At 45.6% G+C, this 22,518-nt stretch overlaps 1 protein-coding gene across 1 annotated transcript in view; it reads left to right on the forward strand.

Moving 5' to 3' along the window:
- Nucleotides 1–22,518, forward strand: part of LOC148508053 (NACHT, LRR and PYD domains-containing protein 3-like) — a 108,449-nt gene that overhangs the window by 85,821 nt on the left and 110 nt on the right. The window contains exons 9-10 of the mRNA XM_088445168.1: nt 7,461–7,631; nt 10,080–10,239. Coding sequence (XP_088301294.1) covers nt 7,461–7,631; nt 10,080–10,239 — 331 coding nt within the window. The remainder of the gene's footprint in view (nt 1–7,460; nt 7,632–10,079; nt 10,240–22,518) is intronic.

The raw sequence follows: 22,518 nt of genomic DNA on the forward strand, positions 1-22,518 counted from the left end.
AAATTAGAAAATAGCTTTATTACCATGCTTATAATATTGCCAATTCTTACGAAAAGTATGATGGGAAGCAAGCTGGTGTAATACCCCCTCAAAATGAGACTTGGCCTTTTTATACTTTTCACAGGAAGGTGGGGAGGGACAAGACTTAAAGTCCTAAAAAGAAGCAGTGAGGTCACCTTGAGCCTACACATACAATTGTGCACACTCCTTTTTCTGCTTAGAAGTACAGTATATGCAATTATTTCCCCTCTAAGAACAGATTTGGCCACCTGCCAATAGAGCGAGGGAGAGTCTACATAGTCAACATTGTTATGTACATAATTTGCCTATAGCATATTTCAAAATGTAACAGAATTCACTTAGTAGGAGGGGAATCTCCACGTTCTGTAAGAATCGCTATCAGTGACTGGAATGAAGGAGAACCAGATTAGAGCTTGGTCAGATAGTCCAATAGGTTCAATACTGGAAACATCAACTCGGGAAATCTTATCATACAGTAAGATGTAATCAATATGAGACAAAGTGGCGTATATACAAACATGTATGCTCCCTATCTGTGGGGTGAAATGTCCTCCATACATCAACCAATTGAAGGTTAGAAGCTAGATAGGGGATACCCAGGGAAGGGGGACAGTGGGGCCTACTTGGCTGTGTGCTGGTGATCAGAGGGGTAAGTTCTTCCCAGTCACCCAGAGGCAAGTTAGAGTTTGGCGGCCCCTCCACAAGAAAAAGGAAAACAAATATAGTGTGTGTCTGTATGTGTGTGGTGTGTGTGTGTGTGTGTGTGTATATATATATATATATATATATATATATATATATCTCCGCGCAATCACACTTAAATAGAATATATGAATATGATTCTATGGAGTCTAGAGGTGTATGATAATTTGCATATCATGTAATATTGGATATGAGCATTTGTATATATATCCAAGTGCGCTAATAAATGATCAAGAGGTCTGATAGGTGAAATTCAGATATTTTAATATGATATATATAAACACATCTCTAAAATATCAATATTGATATCAGAAATACACAATAAAAAGCATGTACTAAAATTGTGAAGATATAATCATGATCATAGAACCTACAATGAAAGTCCCAATTTGTTCCAAAATATCTAAAAAAATTCCATAAAGGAACCTGCAAATATATGCTATTAATATAGGCAGGTATAGGTCCGACTGAACACCATTTAGATCGAGAACAGGTGTATCGGGGCACAAGCGTTACATCTGGACCTGGTAATCATTCCTGACAAATTCAAGTCCATGGATAACCACTAGGGTAATGTAATCCCCAACAGTATGGGAGGTAGACCACTGTGAGTTGTAAGTTCCACAAGTCATATGTGGCTTGGCAGCCGCAGACTGCCCATGCCTTTACTGCCGCGAGATGTCAGCCAGGTGACTGCACCGCCGTCTGTTGTGAATGTTAGGTCCCCCGCTTTTCAAGTTAGATACGCTGTAACTCCAAGGTCCCAATAGCGCGGCTGAGTGCAGTGTCCTCAGGTAATGCAGGAATAATGGTGAGAGTAAAGTATGTAATCTCACCCAACTTCACGTGGTCTCTCATCAATTAGCTAATCAAACTTTAATGCGTTTCGCTCCAATAAACAGGGAGCTTTTTCAAAGAGTAATTCTGAGCCAGTCACATAGACCTTAAATACCCGTTGATCTTAATTGTTATTTGTCCTCCATTGGTTACTGAGATATCTTTTCAATTGAAAACTTAATAATCTGGGACACCTGTGATTACACCCAACTTCACATACTAAAACTTTAACTCCACATCTAAATATAAGCTCTTAGCTATCCTCTCTACTCCACTGGATAGAAAATATATATTAAACAAATATAACCTTTATACTAAAAAAAACTAAATAAAATAGATATAAAAATATAAATAATTAATAAAGTTTTAGTATGTGAAGTTGTGCCCCTCCCAAACAATGGTTCGGTTACATCTGGATGCATGCCAAAGTGCCTTGCAGTGTAGAACGGTAAGACAATGAAATATAGTGACTCTGGGGTGAACTTCAGAGGTATCATGAGGAGGTCTAATGCAATGAGCTCGCTCCACAACCATGTCAGCACAGGAGTCGCAAACCTTTAATAACTCTGGGAGAGTGGTGGTAATAAAATGGGTCAGGGCATCCCCTTTAATGGATTCAGGAAGGCCCACCATTCTCAGGTTGTTCTGTCGAGAGTGGTTTTCAAATTCATTCACTGTATTAAGAACCTACCGGTGCTGTTGGTAAAGTGTATCATATTGCTGCTTTAAAGTAGAGGCATCATGAGATGTCTCCCCCAGCTTGATCTTAATAGCCTTGACCCACTGTGTTAGCTGTACAATATTATTATTAGCCTCCTGCATTGCTTGTTTAAAGGAATCTGCCTGTTCCTTCATCAGTGGGGCCATAGTCTCCCTGATTGCCCTCACTTTATCAGATTAGGGTGCCAGCACTTCTGGTTGTATATCTTCCTGCAGGGGCATAGAGGGAGTAGAAGGAGATGAGGAAGAGAAAGGATAAGGTAAAAGCAGCAAAGATACAGCGGGAACCGCTGCCGCCATCTTGGATTGGCATCTCTCTTTACCCAGGTGCTGGCATTTGCTGGGCATTAGAGGGGAAACATACCTCTGCATGCATAGAGGGAGGCAATTCCGTAGTTGGTGGTGGCCTCAGTCCGGCTTGTCAGACCCGTGGGAGGACCAGAAATGTAGATGTTGCTGCGGCTACAACAGAGCAAGTTTAGGCTGCAGCCATTTCCGTTGGTGCTGTGGCCGAATTTTCTGATCTGGGGCCTATTTTTTAACAGTCAGCAATAACTAAGAAGCTATATCACTGCTTATCACAGTGATACAGAATTTAGGTGCACCTCCAGTTACCAAAGTGGAGCCCTTCTTGGAAGATTCTCTCTACTAAGGATCACTGCACCATGCAAGTCCTACATACTGTAACAGCTAAAATGGCTTCAAAATCAATTTCATAGGTGAAGATTCTTCAACATAGATGATATAAAGTGATTGTAGAGTGGACTTTATGTCACATTATTACTATTTCCACCATATGGATTCATTATTTACTACCAGTTATTTATATAATGCACACATATTCTGCAGTATGTTACAGAGAATATTTGCCCATTCACATCGTTCCCTGACCCAGTGGAGCTTACAGTCTATATTCCCTACCACACATACACACACTAGGGTTAATAATTGTTGCAAAGATTCGTGAGGACACATCTGTACTAACTTATCAGTATATTTTTGGTTAGTGAACGAAACGCAAACACCCGGAGGAAACCCATTAAAGCATGGGGAGAATATACAAACTCCCAACATTTAGGGCCATGGTGGGAATCAAACTGAAGACTTCAGTGCTTTGAGGCAGTAATACTAACCGTTACACCAACCATGCTCTCTGATTTTTAGGTGCATGGACAAATAGCACATCTAGGTGCAGGTTCATTACGTACAGTTTGCTATTTTCATGCTGACAATCAGATATGGTGCAATCGGTTCCCATATATCAGATAGTGGGAGAGGCTATTATCCAGGGCCGGATAAACCGCTAGGTAACCTAGGCGGATGCTGCTGCTGCTGCTAGCACCAGCCGGCGAGAGGACACACAGCAGCAGCACATTGAGAGCCTGCCCCTACCAGGCAGGGGGAGGAGGAGGCAGAGTTTCTGGACAGGGCTGGCCCACAGGGTAGGCGGCCGGCTGAGAACATCCCCATCCCTATACAGGAGCACTGCGCCGTGAGGGCGACGTGATGTCATCAAGTCACATCGCAGTTATACTTACTGGGAGCCGGAGTGTGAGGACCCATGCAGGACAGGTCCACGGCGCAAATAATGTTCCAGGGCCCTGGCCAACAGGTAAGTTTGCTGGAACTAGCGGGGAAGGGAGAAATGTGCTGTGCTGTGAGAGGTGAGGGAAGGGGAGAGTGGCCTGGGCTTTGAGGGGGCTGTGCTGAGAGGGGGGAAGGGTCAGTGATATGAGGAAAGAGGGATCGGTGAGGGGAGAGGGGGTCAGTAATGTGAGGAAAGAGAGGGTCTGCACTGTGAGGGTTGAGAGGGGACTGTGCTGAGGAAAAAGAGGTCAGTAATGTGAGTAAAGAGGGTATCTGTGCTGAGAGGGGTTAGTGATGTGAGAGGAGGAGGGGTCTGTGCTTAGAGGGGTCAGTGAGGTAGGGAAAGGGGGTTTCTGCTGTGAGGGGAGGGGGGTTGTGCTATGAGGGGGGTCTGTGCTGAGAGGGGGGAGGGGTCAGTGATGTGAGGAAAGAGGGGGTCTGTGTTGTGAGGGGAGAGGGTACTGTGCTGTGGGGTCAGTGATGCATGGAAATAGGGCGTCTGTGCTGAGAGGGATCAGTGATGTGAGGAAAGAGGGGTTTTGTATTATGAGGAGGGGTCTGTGCTGAGAGGGGTCAGTGAAAGAGTGGGTCTTTGCTGAAAGGGGAGAGGGGTCAGTTATGTGAGGAAAGGGGGGTTGTGGGGGGAGGGGGGTTCTGTGCTAAATGGGGTTAGGGTTAGGCTGCTGGGGGTGGAAGGTTAGGTCTAAGGCTGTGAGGGGGAGGGTTAGGTTTAGGCTGCTGGGAGGGAAGGGTAGGGTTAGGATACTTACCGGCATTTATCGGTATCCTAACCTTGTCGGGATGACAGCGTTGGGATTCTGAGCGCCGGCATACCTTACCCAACCCATACATACATAGCCGACGTTTCAAGTCCGCAGCGGACCTTTTTTAAGGATGCTGTACAAGGGCATGAATCAGAAATTAATATATAGTGCTATGGATTGTTTGAGGGAGGGGGGCCCCAAAACTGGTATCTTGCCTAGGGCCACATTAGGTCTAAATCTGGCTCTGCTATTATCATATGGTATGATGATAGGTAATTGGCTGTCACATGACATATGAGCTCAAATAGCAGGAGTGGCTATCACATGATATATGGGAGCCAGATAGCAGGAGTGGCTATAACATGATATTAGAGGATCAGATAGCGGGAGTGGCTATAACATGGTATTAGAGGATCAGATAGCGGGAGTGGCTATAACATGGTATTAGAGGATCAGATAGCGGGAGTGGCTATAACATGGTATTAGAGGATCAGATAGCGGGAGTGGCTATAACATGGTATTAGAGGATCAGATAGCGGGAGTGGCTATAACATGGTATTAGAGGATCAGATAGCGGGAGTGGCTATAACATGGTATTAGAGGATCAGATAGCGGGAGTGGCTATAACATGGTATTAGAGGATCAGATAGCGGGAGTGGCTATAACATGGTATTAGAGGATCAGATAGCGGGAGTGGCTATAACATGGTATTAGAGGATCAGATAGCGGGAGTGGCTATAACATGGTATTAGAGGATCAGATAGCGGGAGTGGCTATAACATGGTATTAGAGGATCAGATAGCGGGAGTGGCTATAACATCATATATCAGGGCCAGGATATCCATACTGTACTTGCCTACTTTTGAAAATCAGTTTCATGGAGATTATTGTCAGTGGTTGTATGCGCCATCGGGTGGTGCCATGCTCCGCACAAAGGAAGTGTCTAGCTTTGCCCATGAGTGAATCTATTGCTACTCAGGGGTGGAGCACCACAATAATTGGAGATCGGGGTTTGATACTGCGGAAAGCAGAGGGGTTGTGGGTAAGAATCGCCTCTATCCAGTTGCTGTGTGTAGGCTGGTGTCTCATATATCATTGTACAGTTTCCTCTCCTCTATATGAAAATAATACCACATATAGTATGCGCTGGAATCTGTCTTATTACTATTACCCTAATGTATCACTATAATCCTATCTATTCTATATAATAATACCACATATCAGTGTGTGCTGGGAGTTGTGTCGTCCTCCCCTCATAAATCACTATGCAATCCCCTCTATTGTAAATAATAACCCAGCTCAGTGTGTACTGGGAGTTGACTATTAATACTGACTCCCTCATCTACACCATCAGGGTGCAGTCTCCCCAGTGTGTCACTTACCAATTTCTCATGGGCTGCTGCTAGATGCTCACTGCTCTGACCATTTTAGTGTGGCTGCCATGGAGGAGGAAGCAGGTCCTGCTGCGTTGAAGAGGAGCCACCGGAAAGGTAATGACACTGTTGCCATACAGGGTGCACTGCCGACCACCAGCCCATCTACTTCTTGTCTTCACACATAGAGATGTACTGGGATCGGGGCTCTAGGTAAGGCACTGTGACAGAGTGACTATGTGCTATGCTAGGCGCACTGGCCAACACTTCCCACAACCCCGCAGTGGCCAGCCTATTGTATATTAAGCGTAACAATATCACACGTCATGACGTACCTGAGCTCCGCCCCGTCAAATCCGGACTCGGGCATGCGCAGTCCGGATTTTAGATGGGGAAACTAAGAGATTCGCTTTTCTTTCAGTGGTAGCGGGAGCTCCCACCTTAAAATGGAAGGATACCGCGAGATGCGGGAGGGTAGGCAAGTATGAGGCTATCACATCATATATGGGGGCCGGTGAGTAGGAGTGGCTATCACATGGTATATGAGGATCAGATAGCGGGAGTGGCTATAATATCATACTGTATATCAGGGCCAGGCTATCACATGATACAGTATATGGGTACAGATAGCAGGAGTATCTTTCACATAAGGGGACCGGAAAATGAGATGTCTTCATTGGTGAATGTTAATGTAAATAGATTATTAGATCATCTATCATTACTATGTTTATATTTTTGATATTTGTAGATTATTTATTTATTAGAATTCAATTTGTATACTATACAGTAATTCAAATCATCATTAACAGGGACCAGGGCCGGCTCCAGGGGTCTGAACACCCTGTGCCGGCCCGTCACACTGCGCCCTGTAATCGCGCATGGTGAAGCCGCGTGCGCCTGAAATTGGGGGTGTGGCTACATTACAATATGCCACGCCCCCTAAGTGACGTTATTAGGAGGCATCCCCGCATGGCACGCCTCCAAATAACGTCAGGCTGGGGGTAAAGCCCAGCCCTCCGTCACTGGCTGGGCTTCCCCCAGCCCTCTCTCGTCAGTAAATGGATGCCGCACGCATGCGCGCGGCATCCATTCACACTCTGGGGCTCTGGCACTGCCGCACAGCTGCGGCAGTGGGGTCCCCAACCTACCGATGTGACCACCCGCGGGCCACTTCGGGCCCACGGGTGGAACTGCGGGACAGTACTGTCCCGCTGAAATCGGGATGTTGTGGAGTGGTGCGCCCTCTATGGGTGGCACCCCTGTGCAACCGCAGTGGTCGAACACCCCTAGAGCTGGCCCTGACAGGGACAGATACCTACAGCCTTATAGCGAATATATATATTCACCAATAATGTATCTTCATTATATAGTTTATTTAACAATGATGGCATCATGCTGAGTGTGAGGCTGGGAATGATAAGAAATGACCTAATGCAGATCCCTCATCTCTCATCAGGTTAGAGTCCTGTCGTCTGACCTCCTCCTGCTGTGATGATCTCCGCTCTGTTATTACTACAAACCGCTCTCTGACCAGACTGGACCTGTCAGACAATGCTCTGGAGGACTCTGGAATGAAACTTTTGTGTGAGGGACTAAGACATCAGGACTGTACCCTACAGGATCTTACGTAAGACCTGTCCTAGTATTTATATATCTGTCTCTCAGTACAGTACATAGATCACACAGGGCAAAGTCACAGGCACATTAGCTACTGTTATTTCCTTATATAGCATCTGAATATATATATATATATATATATATATATAATTAACTATTTTCAATGTATCTAAACTAATATATATACTAATATAATAAGAACGTAGTGTCTGTCTGATTGTTCCAAGTTGGCACAAAAACTACTGAACCAATTTTCATAAAAACTGCATTTTAAAAACAAGTTAAAGCTGACCAATAACAAAAACAAAATGTATTGACATCATCAATATAAGATATACTGTAGATGTGACATCCACAATGTAAGTTATACTGTAGATGTGACATCCACAATGTAAGCTATACTGTAGGTATGATATCATCAATGTAAGATATACTGTAGGTGTGACATCATCAATGTAAGATATACTGTAGGTGTGACACCATCAATGTAAGATATACTATAGATGTGACATCATCAATGTAAGATATACTGTAAGTGTGACATCCACAATGTAAGCTATACTGTAGGTATGATATCATCAATGTAAGATATACTGTAGGTGTGACATCATCAATGTAAGATATACTGTAGGTGTGACACCATCAATGTAAGATATACTGTAGGTGTGACATCCTCAATGTAAGATATACTATAGATGTGACATCATCAATGTAAGATATACTGTAGATGTGACATCATCAATATAAGATATACTGTAGGTGTGACACCATCAATGTAAGATATACTGTAGGTGTGACACCATCAATTTAAGGTATACTGTAGGTGTGACATCCTCAATATAAGATATACTGTAGGTGTGACACCATCAATGTAAGATATACTGTAGGTGTGACATGATCAATTTAAGCTATACTGTAGGTGTGACATCCTCAATGTAAGATATACTGTAGATGTGACATCCACAATGTAAGATATACTGTAGATGTGACATCCACAATGTAAGATATACTGTAGATGTGACATCCACAATGTAAGATATACTGTAGGTGTGACATCCTCAATGTAAGCTATACTGTAGGTGTGACATCCTCAATGTAAGATATACTGTAGGTGTGACATCCACAATGTAAGATATACTGTAGGTGTGACATCCACAATGTAAGATATACTGTAGGTGTGACATCCTCAATGTAAGATATACTGTAGATGTGACATCCACAATGTAAGATATAATGTAGGTGTGACATCCTCAATGTAAGATATACTGTAGGTGTGACATCCTCAATGTAAGATATACTGTAGGTGTGACATCCACAATGTAAGATATACTGTAGGTGTGACATCCTCAATGTAAGATATACTGTAGATGTGACATCCACAATGTAAGATATAATGTAGGTGTGACATCCTCAATGTAAGATATACTGTAGGTGTGACATCCACAATGTAAGATATACTGTAGGTGTGACATCCTCAATGTAAGATATACTGTAGGTGTGACATCCACAATGTAAGATATACTGTAGGTGTGACATCCACAATGTAAGATATACTGTAGGTGTGACATCCACAATGTAAGATATACTGTAGGTGTGACATCCTCAATGTAAGATATACTGTAGGTGTGACATCCTCAATGTAAGATATACTGTAGGTGTGACACCATCAATGTAAGATATACTGTAGGTGTGACACCATCAATGTAAGATATACTGTAGGTGTGACATCCTCAATGTAAGATATACTGTAGGTGTGACATCCTCAATGTAAGATATACTGTAGGTGTGACACCATGCGGTAGTTGGGAGGGGTTGGGGGGAAGGTGCTTTGGTTCACACTCACATGAATAGTACAGGCTACATAGCAAAGATAACTGAGGACACATCTGTACTAACCTACCCATATATTTTTGGTTACTGAACGAAATAATGCACTTGGAGGAAACCCATGAAAGCATGGAGAGAATATTAAAACTCCCCACATCTAGGGCCATGGTGGGAATCAAACCAAAAACCTATAAGGCAGTAATACTAACCATTACACTAACCATTACACCATCCATTCTGTTTTATTTTTAGGTGTATACACAATGAGCACAGCTAGGCGCAGAGTGGGAGTGGCAGTCACATGATATAAATGAGCCAGATAGTGGGAGTGGCAGTCACATGATATATATGCATTCGGTATGATTTACCGTTGGCCGCATACAAAAATAGATTTTTAGATCATCTATCATTATTATGTTTATATATTTTTATTTGTGGATTATTTAATATAAGAAAGCTCTGACTTATTTTTTTATTTGATTTATGTATTTAGTAATTTAAAGCTCATATATATTCACCAATATTTGTATGTACATTACACAGTATTATCCTGTCAGTGATGACATCATGCTGAGTGTGAGGCTGGGAATGATAAGAAATTACCTAATACAGATCCCTCATCTCTCATCAGGTTACAGAGATGTGATCTGACCTCCTCCTGCTGTGATGATCTCCTCTCTGTTATTACTACAAACCGCTCTCTGACCAGATTGGACCTGACCGGAAATAATAAACTACAGGACTGTGCCGAAAAACTTCAGGACTGTGTGAGGCCGTCTCTGCAGCTTGAGGTGAAAGGATATTAAGTGACATCCTCTAAATTTGTTACATTCTAATGTGTATTTGCACCACACTTGGCTACTCTCTTGGGACTGCCGGGAGCCTCCAGAAAATCGGGTGCCACTTCCAGCACCCTGCAAGAGTAGGCAAGTCCCCCGGAATCTGTGCTGACCCACAACACGTGAAAGTGGGTGGTTAGAGGGGGCGATGAAGCGATTCACACTGAATGGTGTGCCCAGGGCTGCCCAGTATTATAGTGCCTAGTGCTGAAGCTTACCTACTTCTCAGTGTGGACCCAGCAGGTGGAAACTGGGGTATGGTTGTGTGCCCAATGCTGCAAAGTACTATGGTGTGCCCAGTGCTGCACAGTACTATGGTGTGCCCAGTCCTGCCCAGTACTATGGTGTGCCCAGTCCTGCCCAGTACTATGGTGTGCCCAGTCCTGCCCAGTACTATGGTGTGGCCAGTGCTGCCCAGTACTATGGTGTGGCCAGTGCTGCCCAGTACTATGGTGTGCCCAGTGCTGCCCAGTACTATGGTGTTCCCAGTGCTGAATCTTACCTGCTATCAGTGTGGACCCAGCAGGTGAAAACTGGGGCATGGTTATGTGCCCAGTGCTGCACTGTACTATGGTGTGGTCAGTGCTGCCCAGTACTATGGTGTGCCCAGTCCTGCACAGTACTATGGTGTGCCCAGTGCTGCACAGTACTATGGTGTGCCCAGTCCTGTCCAGTACTATGGTGTGCCTGTACTATGGTGTGCCCAGTGCTGCAAAGTACTATGGTGTGCCTGTACTATGGTCTGCACAGTACTATGGTGTGCCCAGTGCTGCACAGTACTATGGTGTGCCCAGTCCTGCCCAGTACTATTGTGTGGCCAGTGCTGCACAGTACTATGGTGTGCCCAGTGCTACCCAGTACTATGGTGTGCCCAGTGCTGTCCAGTACTATGGTGTGCCTGTACTATGGTGTGCCCAGTGCTGCAAAGTACTATGGTGTGCCTGTACTATGGTCTGCACAGTACTATGGTGTGCCCAGTGCTGCACAGTACTATGGTGTGCCCAGTCCTGCCCAGTACTATTGTGTGGCCAGTGCTGCACAGTACTATGGTGTGCCCAGTGCTACCCAGTACTATGGTGTGCCCAGTGCTGCACAGTACTATGGTGTGCCCAGTGCTACCCAGTACTATGGTGTGCCCAGTGCTGCCCAGTACTATGGTGTGCCCAGTGCTGCCCAGTACTATGGTGTGCCCAGGGCTGCACAGTACTATGGTGTGCCCAGGACTGCCCAGTACTATGGTGTTCCCAGTGCTGAAGCTTACCTGCTATCAGTGTGGACCCAGCAGGTGAAAACTGGGGCATGGTTATGTGCCCAGTGCTGCACTGTACTATGGTGTGGCCAGTGCTGCCCAGTACTATGGGGTGCCCAGTCCTGCCCAGTACTCTGGTGTTGCCAGTCCTGCACTGTACTATGGTGTGCCCAGTCCTGCACAGTACTATGGTGTGCCCAGTCCTGCCCAGTACTATGGTGTGCCCAGTCCTGCCCAGTACTATGGTGTGCCTGTACTATGGTGTGCCCAGTGCTGCAAAGTACTATGGTGTGCCTGTACTATGGTGTGCCCAGTGCTGCACAGTACTATGGTGTGCCCAGTGTTACACAGTACTATGGTGTGCAAAGTCCTGCCCAGTACTATGGTGTGCCCAGTCCTGCCCAGTACTATTGTGTGGCAAGTGCTGCACAGTACTATGGTGTGCCCAGTGCTACGCAGTACTATGGTGTGCAAAGTCCTGCCCAGTACTATGGTGTGCCCAGTCCTGCCCAGTACTATTGTGTGGCAAGTGCTGCACAGTACTATGGTGTGCCCAGTGCTACGCAGTACTATGGTGTGCCCAGTGCTATCCAGTACTATGGTGTTCCCAGTGCTACCCAGTACTATGGTGTGCCCAGTGCTGCACAGTACTATGGTGTGCCCAGTGCTACCCAGTACTATGGTGTGCCCAGTGCTGCACAGTACTATGGTGTGCCCAGTGCTGCCCAGTACTATGGTGTGCCCAGGGCTGCACAGTACTATGGTGCGCCCAGTCCTGTCCAGTACTATGGTGTGCCTGTACTATGGTGTGCCCAGTGCTTCAAAGTTCTAAGGTGTGCCTGTACTATGGTGTGCCCAGTGCTGCACAGTACTATGTTGTGCCCAGTGCTGCACAGTACTATGGTGTGCCCAGTCCTGCCCAGTACTATGGTGTGCCCAGTCCTGCCCAGTACTATGGTGTGCCCAGTGCTGCACAGTACTATGGTGTGCCCAGTGCTGCACAGTACTATGGTGTGCCCAGTGCTACCCAGTACTATGGTGTGCCCAGTGCTACCCAGTACTATGGTGTGCCCAGTGCTGCACAGTACTATGGTGTGCCCAGTGCTACCCAGTACTATGGTGTGCCCAGTGCTGCACAGTACTATGGTGTGCCCAGTGCTGCACAGTACTATGGTGTGCCCAGGACTGCCCAGTACTATGGTGTTCCCAGTGCTGAATCTTACCTGCTATCAGTGTGGACCCAGCAGGTGAAAACTGGGGCATGGTTATGTGCCCAGTGCTGCACTGTACTATGGTGTGGCCAGTACTACCCAGTACTATGGTGTGCCCAGTCCTGCCCAGTACTCTGGTGTTGCCAGTCCTGCACTGTACTATGGTGTGCCCAGTCATGCACAGTACTATGGTGTGCCCAGTCCTGTCCAGTACTATGGTGTGCCTGTACTATGGTGTGCCCAGTGCTGCAAAGTACTATGGTGTGCCTGTACTATGGTGTGCCCAGTCCTGCACTGTACTATGGTGTGCCCAGTGCTGCACAGTACTATGGTGTGCCCAGTGCTGCACAGTACTATGGTGTGCCCAGTGCTGCACAGTACTATGGTGTGCCCAGTGCTGCACAGTACTATGGTGTGGCCAGTGCTGCACAGTACTATGGTGTGCCCAGTGCTACGCAGTACTATGGTGTGCCCAGTGCTACCCAGTACTATGGTGTGCCCAGTGCTACCCAGTACTATGGTGTGCCCAGTGCTACCCAGTACTATGGTGTGCCCAGTGCTGAACAGTACTGTGGTGTGTTCAGTGCTATCCAGTACTATGGTGTGCCCAGTGCTGCACAGTACTATGGTGTGCCCAATGCTGCACAGTACTATGGTGTGCCCAGGACTGCCCAGTACTATGGTGTGCCCAGGACTGCCCAGTACTATGGTGTGCCCAGTGCTGAATCTTTCCTGCTATCAGTGTGGACCCAGCAGGTGAAGACTGGGGCATGGTTATGTGCCCAGTTCCGCACTGTACTATGGTGTGGCCAGTGCTGCCCAGTACTATGGTGTCCCCAGTCCTGCCCAGTACTCTGGTGTTGCCAGTCCTGCACAGTACTCTGGTGTTGCAAGTCCTGCACAGTACTCTGGTGTGCCCAGTCCTGCACAGTACTATGGTGTGCCCAGTGCTGCACAGTACTATGGTGTGCCCAGTGCTGCACAGGGTATGCAGTTAGGATGCCAACGGTCTAAATGCCGACCGTTGGCATCCTGACTGTCTACTCCCGGCAAGGGTCTAATGACAGGCGTCAAAATCCCGACGCCTATCATTTTACCTACGCCAGGAGCCCGACACTCAGCAAACCAATCGAAGGTAAGCCGGGCGCGGACAGCCGCGGAGGGTGAGCGTTAGGTTAGGGGCTCCCGGGGGGACTTAGGGATAGGCACCCCCCTGGGAGGTGGAGAGGGATTTGTTGATTCCGCACAGGAAAACATAATTTTAATCTAAAACTAATCACTGTAGTTATAACAATTCATGACCAGCTTAATTATCATTTAGAGCGGGGTGTTATCCCCTATCAATTCGGAAAATGTGGCTGGTGGTGCACCACAGGAAAAGTACAAGGTACTTGTATGTAGAGTGTTGGATCATATAAGAGATGATTCAACAGAGAGTAAAGATTTTTCCTTGGTGGGTGCACTCATTAAATATGAAAAATGTATATAAAACTTAACTTTTACTAGTATCGTTTTAAAACAGGTAAATAGAAAATATTGTACATACAAAACATATCTGCATACAATGTAAGCATATATATATATATATTGCTGCAGTATTCTATTTGGATTAATGGCTCAATTAGTATGCAAGGTCTATTATTTTATCAACATGCTTATCTCTCTTTTATTGCGGTTTAAATTACCCATTGTAGAGCTCATGTTGCCTAATTACAAAAACCTGGGACACAAGAGTGAAATATAATATTTAAACCACTTCAAATAATCTGTCCTATCCCAGATTGTGACACTGGTTACTACCTCCAACGAGATCTAATCAAGTATCTTTTATTGAATAGAATAATATTGTTGGGTGTATATTCTCTGAGTCACAGTCTGTGTGTAGGAGTGGTTTTGGTGCTGCAAAAATTGTCACATCCCCATAATTAACCCTTGTAGATATGACGGGAAAGGCTCCTCACATATATCGTGCAAGTATGTCCCTTTGCTGGTATCCTCTCTCAGTGATTAACCCTTGTATTACTGGCCTCAAAACGGAAAAAGGTTGTTAATCATGTTGATTAGATTCAGATATAAGATAAATTGTAGTAACCAATGCCCTGTATATATTGCATAGTAGAAATCTGCTATTGAATGGCATGTGAGAACATCATCCCTTCAAATGAAGGGTATTAGATATTTACTCATATTAAACAAATGTGAATCCACATATTGTTAATCTTAATAGTGACATGATTATTAAACATTAACATGAATCCGTAGTAATGAAATAAAATATTCAGGAGGACCAGTCTCTGTTATCAGAAATAAAGAGATCATTCTCTGCCCTAATTGGGGGAAGACCTCTCACCTCTATCCCCGTTTACTATTGCCTAAGTATTGAACGGGTCAGAGGGAGACAGAGACCCCATTACTATGGTGTGGCCAGTGCTGCACAGTACTATGGTGTGGCCAGTGCTGCACAGTACTATGGTGTGGCCAGTGCTGCACAGTACTATGGTGTGCCCAGGACTACCCAGTACATAGTGTTCCCAGTGCTGAATCTTGCTTGCTGTCATTGTGGGCCCAGCAGGTTGAAGCCGGGGTATGGTTGTGTACCCAGTGCTGCACAGTACCATGGTGTGCCCAGTCTGCACAGTACTATGATGTGCCCAGTGCAGCACAGTACTATGATGTGCCCAGTGCAGCCCAGTACTATAGTGTGCTTAGTGCTGCACATTACTATAGTGTGCCCAGTGCTGCATAGTACTATAGTGTGCCTAGTGCTGTACACTATTATGGTGTGCCCAGTGCTGCACAGTACTATTGTGTGCCCAATGCTGAATCTTACTTGCTGTCAGTATGAACCCAGCAGGAGAAGGCAGCAGTAGAAGCAGTCAATAGGGAAGACCATCGATGATTTGAAATCATCTATGGTTTTTGGCCACTGTTGAATATTTTAACCATCGATGGCTGAGTGTCAATGGTTCTTAGCCATCGATGAACAAGTGGGAGCTGATGTATTTTTTTTTCAGACTGGAGTGAGCTTATCCCTGATCCCCAGTGCCGCTAATCCCCGCCTCTGTTTTTGATTGGCCCACTGTGCAATCCAGCAGTGGTGGCCATCGAGGGGTGCAAACCATCGATGGTTCACCATAGATGGTTTCTGTGTCATCGATGTTAACCACTGATGGTCCCATCGATGGTAACCATTGATGGACACCCCTCCGATGGCCATCCCTAGCAGTCAATCTGGGGAAGGCATGGGGAGCTTGAGTCCTGACAAACTCCCTCAATAAGCCCCGCCCCCTTTTTTACTCTCCAGCTTGGAAAAAGAAACCTGGCTTCCTATTGGTTGATGATGGACATATTTTTGTAGCCTGCTATGGGGGCAGCCATTTTCAGTTAGCCCCTGCTGGATTTTGGGATGGCCATTGGTGTAGTTACCATGTCAATGATGGCAAAATAGCAATTAGCCATTGATGGCTACCATCCATTCAATGGATGACCATCGATGGTTTCACCAACCGATGGTCATCCTTTTTTTTTACTGACTGGCCTGTGTGCCAATCAAAACATGGGGGCGGGGCTTTGTGAGTGCATTGAGGCAGAGCTATGCTCCGTGTCTCTGCACTTTATATAAAAAAGCAAAACAAAAAAAAGTTGGTTATGCTTTTACATCGATAGAGGGAAACCGTCTGGTTCTCACCCATTGATGGCAAAAGCATTCAACATCGGCCATAAACCATCATGGACCAATAAACCAATGATTATGAATCATTGATGGTTGATGGCCATCCCTAGCTGGATTACTTTACACATGATACAGCACAGAGCGGCCGTGAATCACCAGCCCAGCTCAGCCCATCCCTTCTCATGGTTAATGTAAGACATAAATACTAGCTGTTATAGAAAGGAGCATTAGTTGTACAGTATTATGACACAGGCAGCACATCATGTATTGCTGCTGGTATAATAGGAGTGATGTCTTGTATAATATCACACTGCTGTTACTAGGGATGGCCATTGATACCACACCCATCGATGGTTGTCATCGTTGGCCATTTTAGTTGGAACCATCGATGGTTATAAACTCTATCATCTACCATCGATGGTTCCCGATATCAAATAGCCGCACATGCAAGAAGATGCTTTGCTGGAGAAAGTCTGCTAACCAGCAAAAGTTTCCTCTGCGTATGTGTGGCGTGGCTCACCCGGCGGCTGGCTATGGCTGTTGTAATGCTGTCACTCACTGTCTGTGTGAACCAGGCTATGTGATTTGTGGTGGTGGGGTTATGGATAGATCCCTTTCAGCAAATGTACCCTGATGTCATCATTTACTATCCACATGCACATTGGTTGGGAATAGTAACCTGTGGCGAAGTAGCCAGCCACCATGCCTAAAGCATGCCAAGCAAACACATTTCTACTGTTGGTGGCCTTTAAGGTCATGATACAGCACTTCCGCCTTCAGCTGATGTCATGTTCAGGTACATTAGCTGAAGGGGATCTATACACAACCATGGTGGCGGCCATTATAGGTCAGATACAAAGCAGCTGAGGGAGGAGACAGTCATTGACTCCTCCCTAGAAGGCTGACAACACACGCAAGTAGCTGCCTGAAGATACATAGTGGGTCGGGCTGCTTAGTGACTGATAGACGACAGCTAAGATGAGCAGCCTTGTCTTCTGTGACTGCCGCTGGCACTGTTGCCGGGCCCATTGTCTCTGCCACTGAAGACTGTCAGCACTTAGCGCAGGGGGCTGCGGCAGCACTAATAAGTAATGACTGAGTGCTGTTGTTGGCACACAATGAAATGATCACCATCAGCCTAAGACCCACCATCAATTGCGGAAAATCATCTGGTTCTCCACCATCGATGGTAAAAGTATTCACCATTGGGCATAAACCATTGATGAGCTCAAATCATCGATGGTCGATGGCCATCCCTAGCTGCTACTAATGATGTGACACTTACATCATTTATAGAACACAGTCCACAGTGTGCGATATCTCCAGCTGTTTATATAGGAAATGTACCAATGATGTCGCTATGAGTACAGCCTCCAATGTGAGTGAGTGTCTGAGTAGGTAAATGATTCAGTGACATACTAATGACACTCCCATAACATGCCTAAAGGAGGTCCATGTACTGTACATGAGTATGAAGAGCCACCTCACAGTCACCACCCAGTAATGCCCAGTATATTTCCAGTACATTATTATATCAAGCTTCTCAATCACAACTGTGCCTCTGCATAGCAAAAAATCTGCCAGATAGTGGGAGTGGCTATCACATGGGCCAGATAGTGGGAGTGGCTATCACATGGTATATGGGGGCCAGATAGTGGGAGTAGCTATCACATGGGCCAGATAGTGGGAGTGGCTATCACATGGTATATGGGGGCCAGATAGTGGGAGTGGATATCACATGGTGTATGGGGCCAGATAGTGGGAGTGGCTGTCACTTGATATATGGGGGCCAGGTAGCTGGAGTGGCTGTCACATGCTATATGGGGGCTAGGTAGCTGGAGTGGCTGTCACATGCTATATGGGAGCCAGATAGCTTGAATGGCTATCACATAATGTATGGGGGCAAGATAGTGGGAGTGGATATCATATGGTATATAGGGATCAGGTAGCAGGAGTGGCTATAACATCATATATCAGGGCCAGAAAGTGGGAGTGGCTATAACATGATATATGGGGGCCAAAGAGTAGGAGTGGCTATCACATGGTATATGGGAGCCAGATAGTAAGAATGGCTATCACATGATGTATGGGGGCCAGATAGTGGGAATGGCTATCACATGATGTATGGGGGCATTATAGCGGGAGTGAATATCAGATGATATATGGGTGCCAGATAGTGAGAATGGGTATCAGAAGATATATGGGGGCAAGATAGTGGGAGTGACTATCATATGGTATGAGGATCAGATAGCGGGAGTAGCTATATCAGGACCAGGAAGCGGCTATCACATGATATGGTACTAGGGATTGGGAATGGCTATCACATGATATAAGGAGGGGATCGGTATGAATGACCGCAGGACCTATGTTCAAATCCCGACGCCGGAAGACCGGCAGCAGTGAACTATACCTACCCCCCCCTAACCCTAACCCTCCCATAGGGAGGCTAATCTCTCCCCCTAGTGCCTAACCCCCCCCCTGTAAGTGCCTAAACCTAACCCCCCCTTCCCTGCAGCCAAAACCTAACCTCCCCCGGGGGGGTGCCTAACACTAACCCCCCCTTTCCCTAGCCTAACCCTCCCGAGGGGGTTTGTAACCCTAAGTTCCCCCCGGGAGCCCCTAACCTAACCCTCCCCCCCGCGCGGCCGCCGTCTGGCTACCTTCATTCGGTATGCCTGGCGTCGGGCTCCCAGCATAGGGATAATGATAAGCATTGGGATTTTGATGCCTATCATTGGTCCCCTGTCGGGATTGCACAGCCGGGAAGCCGGCGATCGGCTTCCTGACTGCATATCATATAGAGGCCAGATAGCAGGAGTGGTTATCATCACATGATATATGGGACCAGATAACAAGAGTGGCTATCACATAATGTATGGGGGCAAGATAGTGAGAGTGGCTATCAGCTGATATATGGGGCCCAGATAACAGGAGTGGTTATCAAATGATATATGGGGTTTAGATAGTGGGAGTGGCTATCAAATGATACATGGGGGTCAGACAGCAGGAGTGGCTTTCACATGATATGAGGGTCAGATAGTGAGAGTGGCTATCACATGATATGGTACTAGGTAATGGGAGTGGCTATCACATGATATATGGGACCCAGATAACAGGAGTGGCTATCACATAATATGAGGGTCAGATAGTGAGAGTGGCTATCACATGATATGGTACTAGGTAATGGGCAACGGCTATCACATGATATATGGGGGCCAGATCAGTGTTAATTTTGACAAGGATTTTAAATTTAGTTTTAGTCTTAAGGAGCCCACACACTAGACTATATTATGCACGATCTGGATGATTTTGACGCATCGGAACGACAGATTGTGCATAATATGTGCAAATCATTAGTATCCAATGGACTTCCATAGTGAGAACCGCTAAGGTAACTTAAGGTTACTTTAGCAGTTCCCACCATTGTCTTCAATGGAGGGAACCGCTCAATGGCTGAGGCGGAAGACTCGCCTCTCTCAGCCAATGAGCGCTCAGCTCCGGGATTTTCGATAGTGAAATCCCTCTGCTGAGCCATCAATTGGGTAGTACCGTCCTTAAAGGACTGTACTAAGGGCCTGATTCAGCACAAAACGCAAACATTGGCCGAATGCATGCAAATTCTCAACTGCGCTCCTTGCTGACTCGGGCCCTAAGTTTATTTATTTTGCCAAGACCCTGGATGCCTACATGGAATGAAGAGGACGTGATCCACGCATAGGAGGTGAGTATGGTATTTTTTTTACAGGTATCCCTTGATTACTACTTGGAGAAGTGGATGTGAATGGCTTCAGGGATACTAGGTGAGTATGTGTGATAGTGAGTGTGAGTGTGCATGTATGCTTTAATAAAGTTGTACTTTCTCGGTGCGTGTATATTTTAATATTTCTTTTGCAGGTGAACTACAGGTACCAGTGGGCCCGTAATACCCTGCATGCTAGTACTTGTGATACTCCAAGTACCAGCAGGTGGGGGATACTTGCAGGCACCTGTATTTCTACTACAAAAGACAATATTTTTTCATTTAACTACACCACATTTTACACTATGAACCCAGCACCCACTGCCCAAGGGTCAGCCTAGGCCTGGGGAGCCCTGGAGAGGGGGACCCCTTTATTTGGGGGTCCCCACCTGCCCAGGCATCCCCGGCCTGGGCTGACTAGAAGTCAGGGGTAATGCTTTGTCCGGGGAACCCGATGAAAGGGCTCCCCAGGTTGATGCATTACTCCCTTGCTAGAAAGAGCTTGGTGCTGGTTATGGATAATACAGGGGACCCCTACGCTTTGTCCCCTGTATTTCCAAAGCCAGGACCGGCTCGGCTGAGCCCAGTGCTGGCTGTGCTAAATACAGAAGACCCCCATGTTTTTTTGTTTTTTTTTGTCCCCTGTATTTCCAAAGCCAGGACTGGCTCAGCTGAGCCCAGTGCTGGTTGTGCTAAATACAGAAGACCCCTATGTTTTCTTGATTTTTGTTCCCTGTATTTTGACAATAGTACTCCTCCCATATATCATATACAAATGAATGCCTTAATTTAGTTAGAACTAGTGCAATTCACAATCATATTTTTTTCACACAGGTCATATTTATTTTCTGCAAATATCTAGAACACATACTTGTTCTTTAAAAAATGTAAATAACCTTACTTCAAAAATAGAATGTAGTGCATGTTAGAATGAGTGTTCATTTTGACAATGATTTTCAATTTAGTTTTAGTCTTAGTCACTTATTTAAAATTGAACACAGGTCATAATTTTCATAATTAAAACAGTTATATTTTTGTTATCGTTACAATTTAGTTCTCAAAAAAATTTAGTCAACGATGAGTTTTAGTCAAAATTTTTGTCTGCAAAATTGGCCAGATTGCAGGAGTGGCTACCACATGATATATGGGGCTCAGATAGCGAGAGTGGCTATCAGCTGATATATGGGGCCCAAATAACAGAAACTATCAAATGATATATGGGGGATAGATAGTGGGAGTGGCTATCACGTGGATATGAGGGCCAGATTGCAGAAGTGGCTATCACATGGTATATGGGGGCCAGATAGTGAGTAGCTATCACATGATATATGGGGGCCAGATAGTGAGAGTGGCTATCACATGGTATATGGGGGCCAGATAGTGAGAGTGGCTATCACATGGTATATGGGAGCCAGATAGTGGGAGTGGCTATCACATGGTATATGGGGGCAGCTAGCAGGAGTAGCTATTACATGGTATATGGGAGCCAGATAGCAGGAGTGGCTATCACATGGTATATGGGAGCCAGATAGTGAGAGTGGCTATCACATGGTATATGGGGGCAGCTAGCAGGAGTAGCTATTACATGGTATATGGGAGCCAGATAGTGGGAGTGGCTATCACATGGTATATGGGAGCCAGATAGTGGGAGTGGCTATCACATGGTATATGGGAGCCAGATAGTGAGAGTGGCTATCACATGGTATATGGGGGCAGCTAGCAGGAGTGGCTATTACATGGTATATGGGAGCCAGATAGCAGGAGTGGCTATCACATGATATATGGGGGATAGATAGTGGGAGTGGCTATCACGTAGTATATGAGGGCCAGATTGCAGAAGTGGCTATCACATGGTATATGGGGGCCAGATAGTGACTAGCTATCACATGGTATATGGGGGCCAGATAGTGACTAGCTATCACATGGTATATGGGGGCCAGATAGTGGGAGTGGCTATCACATGATATATGGGGGCCAGATAGTGGGAGTGGCTATCACATGATATATGGGGGCCAGATAGCAGGAGTGGCTATCACATGGTATATGGGGGGCAGAATATGAGATGTCTTCACTGGTTAATGTCCATACAAAAAATAGATTTTTAGATCATCATTATTATGTTTATATATATTTTATTTGTGGATTATTTCATAAGATATCTGACTTATTTTTATATTCAATTTATATATTCAGTAATTTCATTATTATTAATTATCAGGGGCATATACCTAGAGCCTTATAGCTTATATATATACACCAGTAATTGTATATACATTACACAGTGTTATTCTGTCAGTGATGACATCATGCTGAGTGTGAGGCTGGGAATGATAAGAAATGACCTAATGCAGATCCCTCA

Source organism: Taudactylus pleione, unplaced genomic scaffold, assembly GCF_031769625.1.
Source record: "Taudactylus pleione unplaced genomic scaffold, aTauple2 ptg000377l, whole genome shotgun sequence".
Lineage (NCBI taxonomy): Eukaryota > Metazoa > Chordata > Amphibia > Anura > Myobatrachidae > Taudactylus > Taudactylus pleione.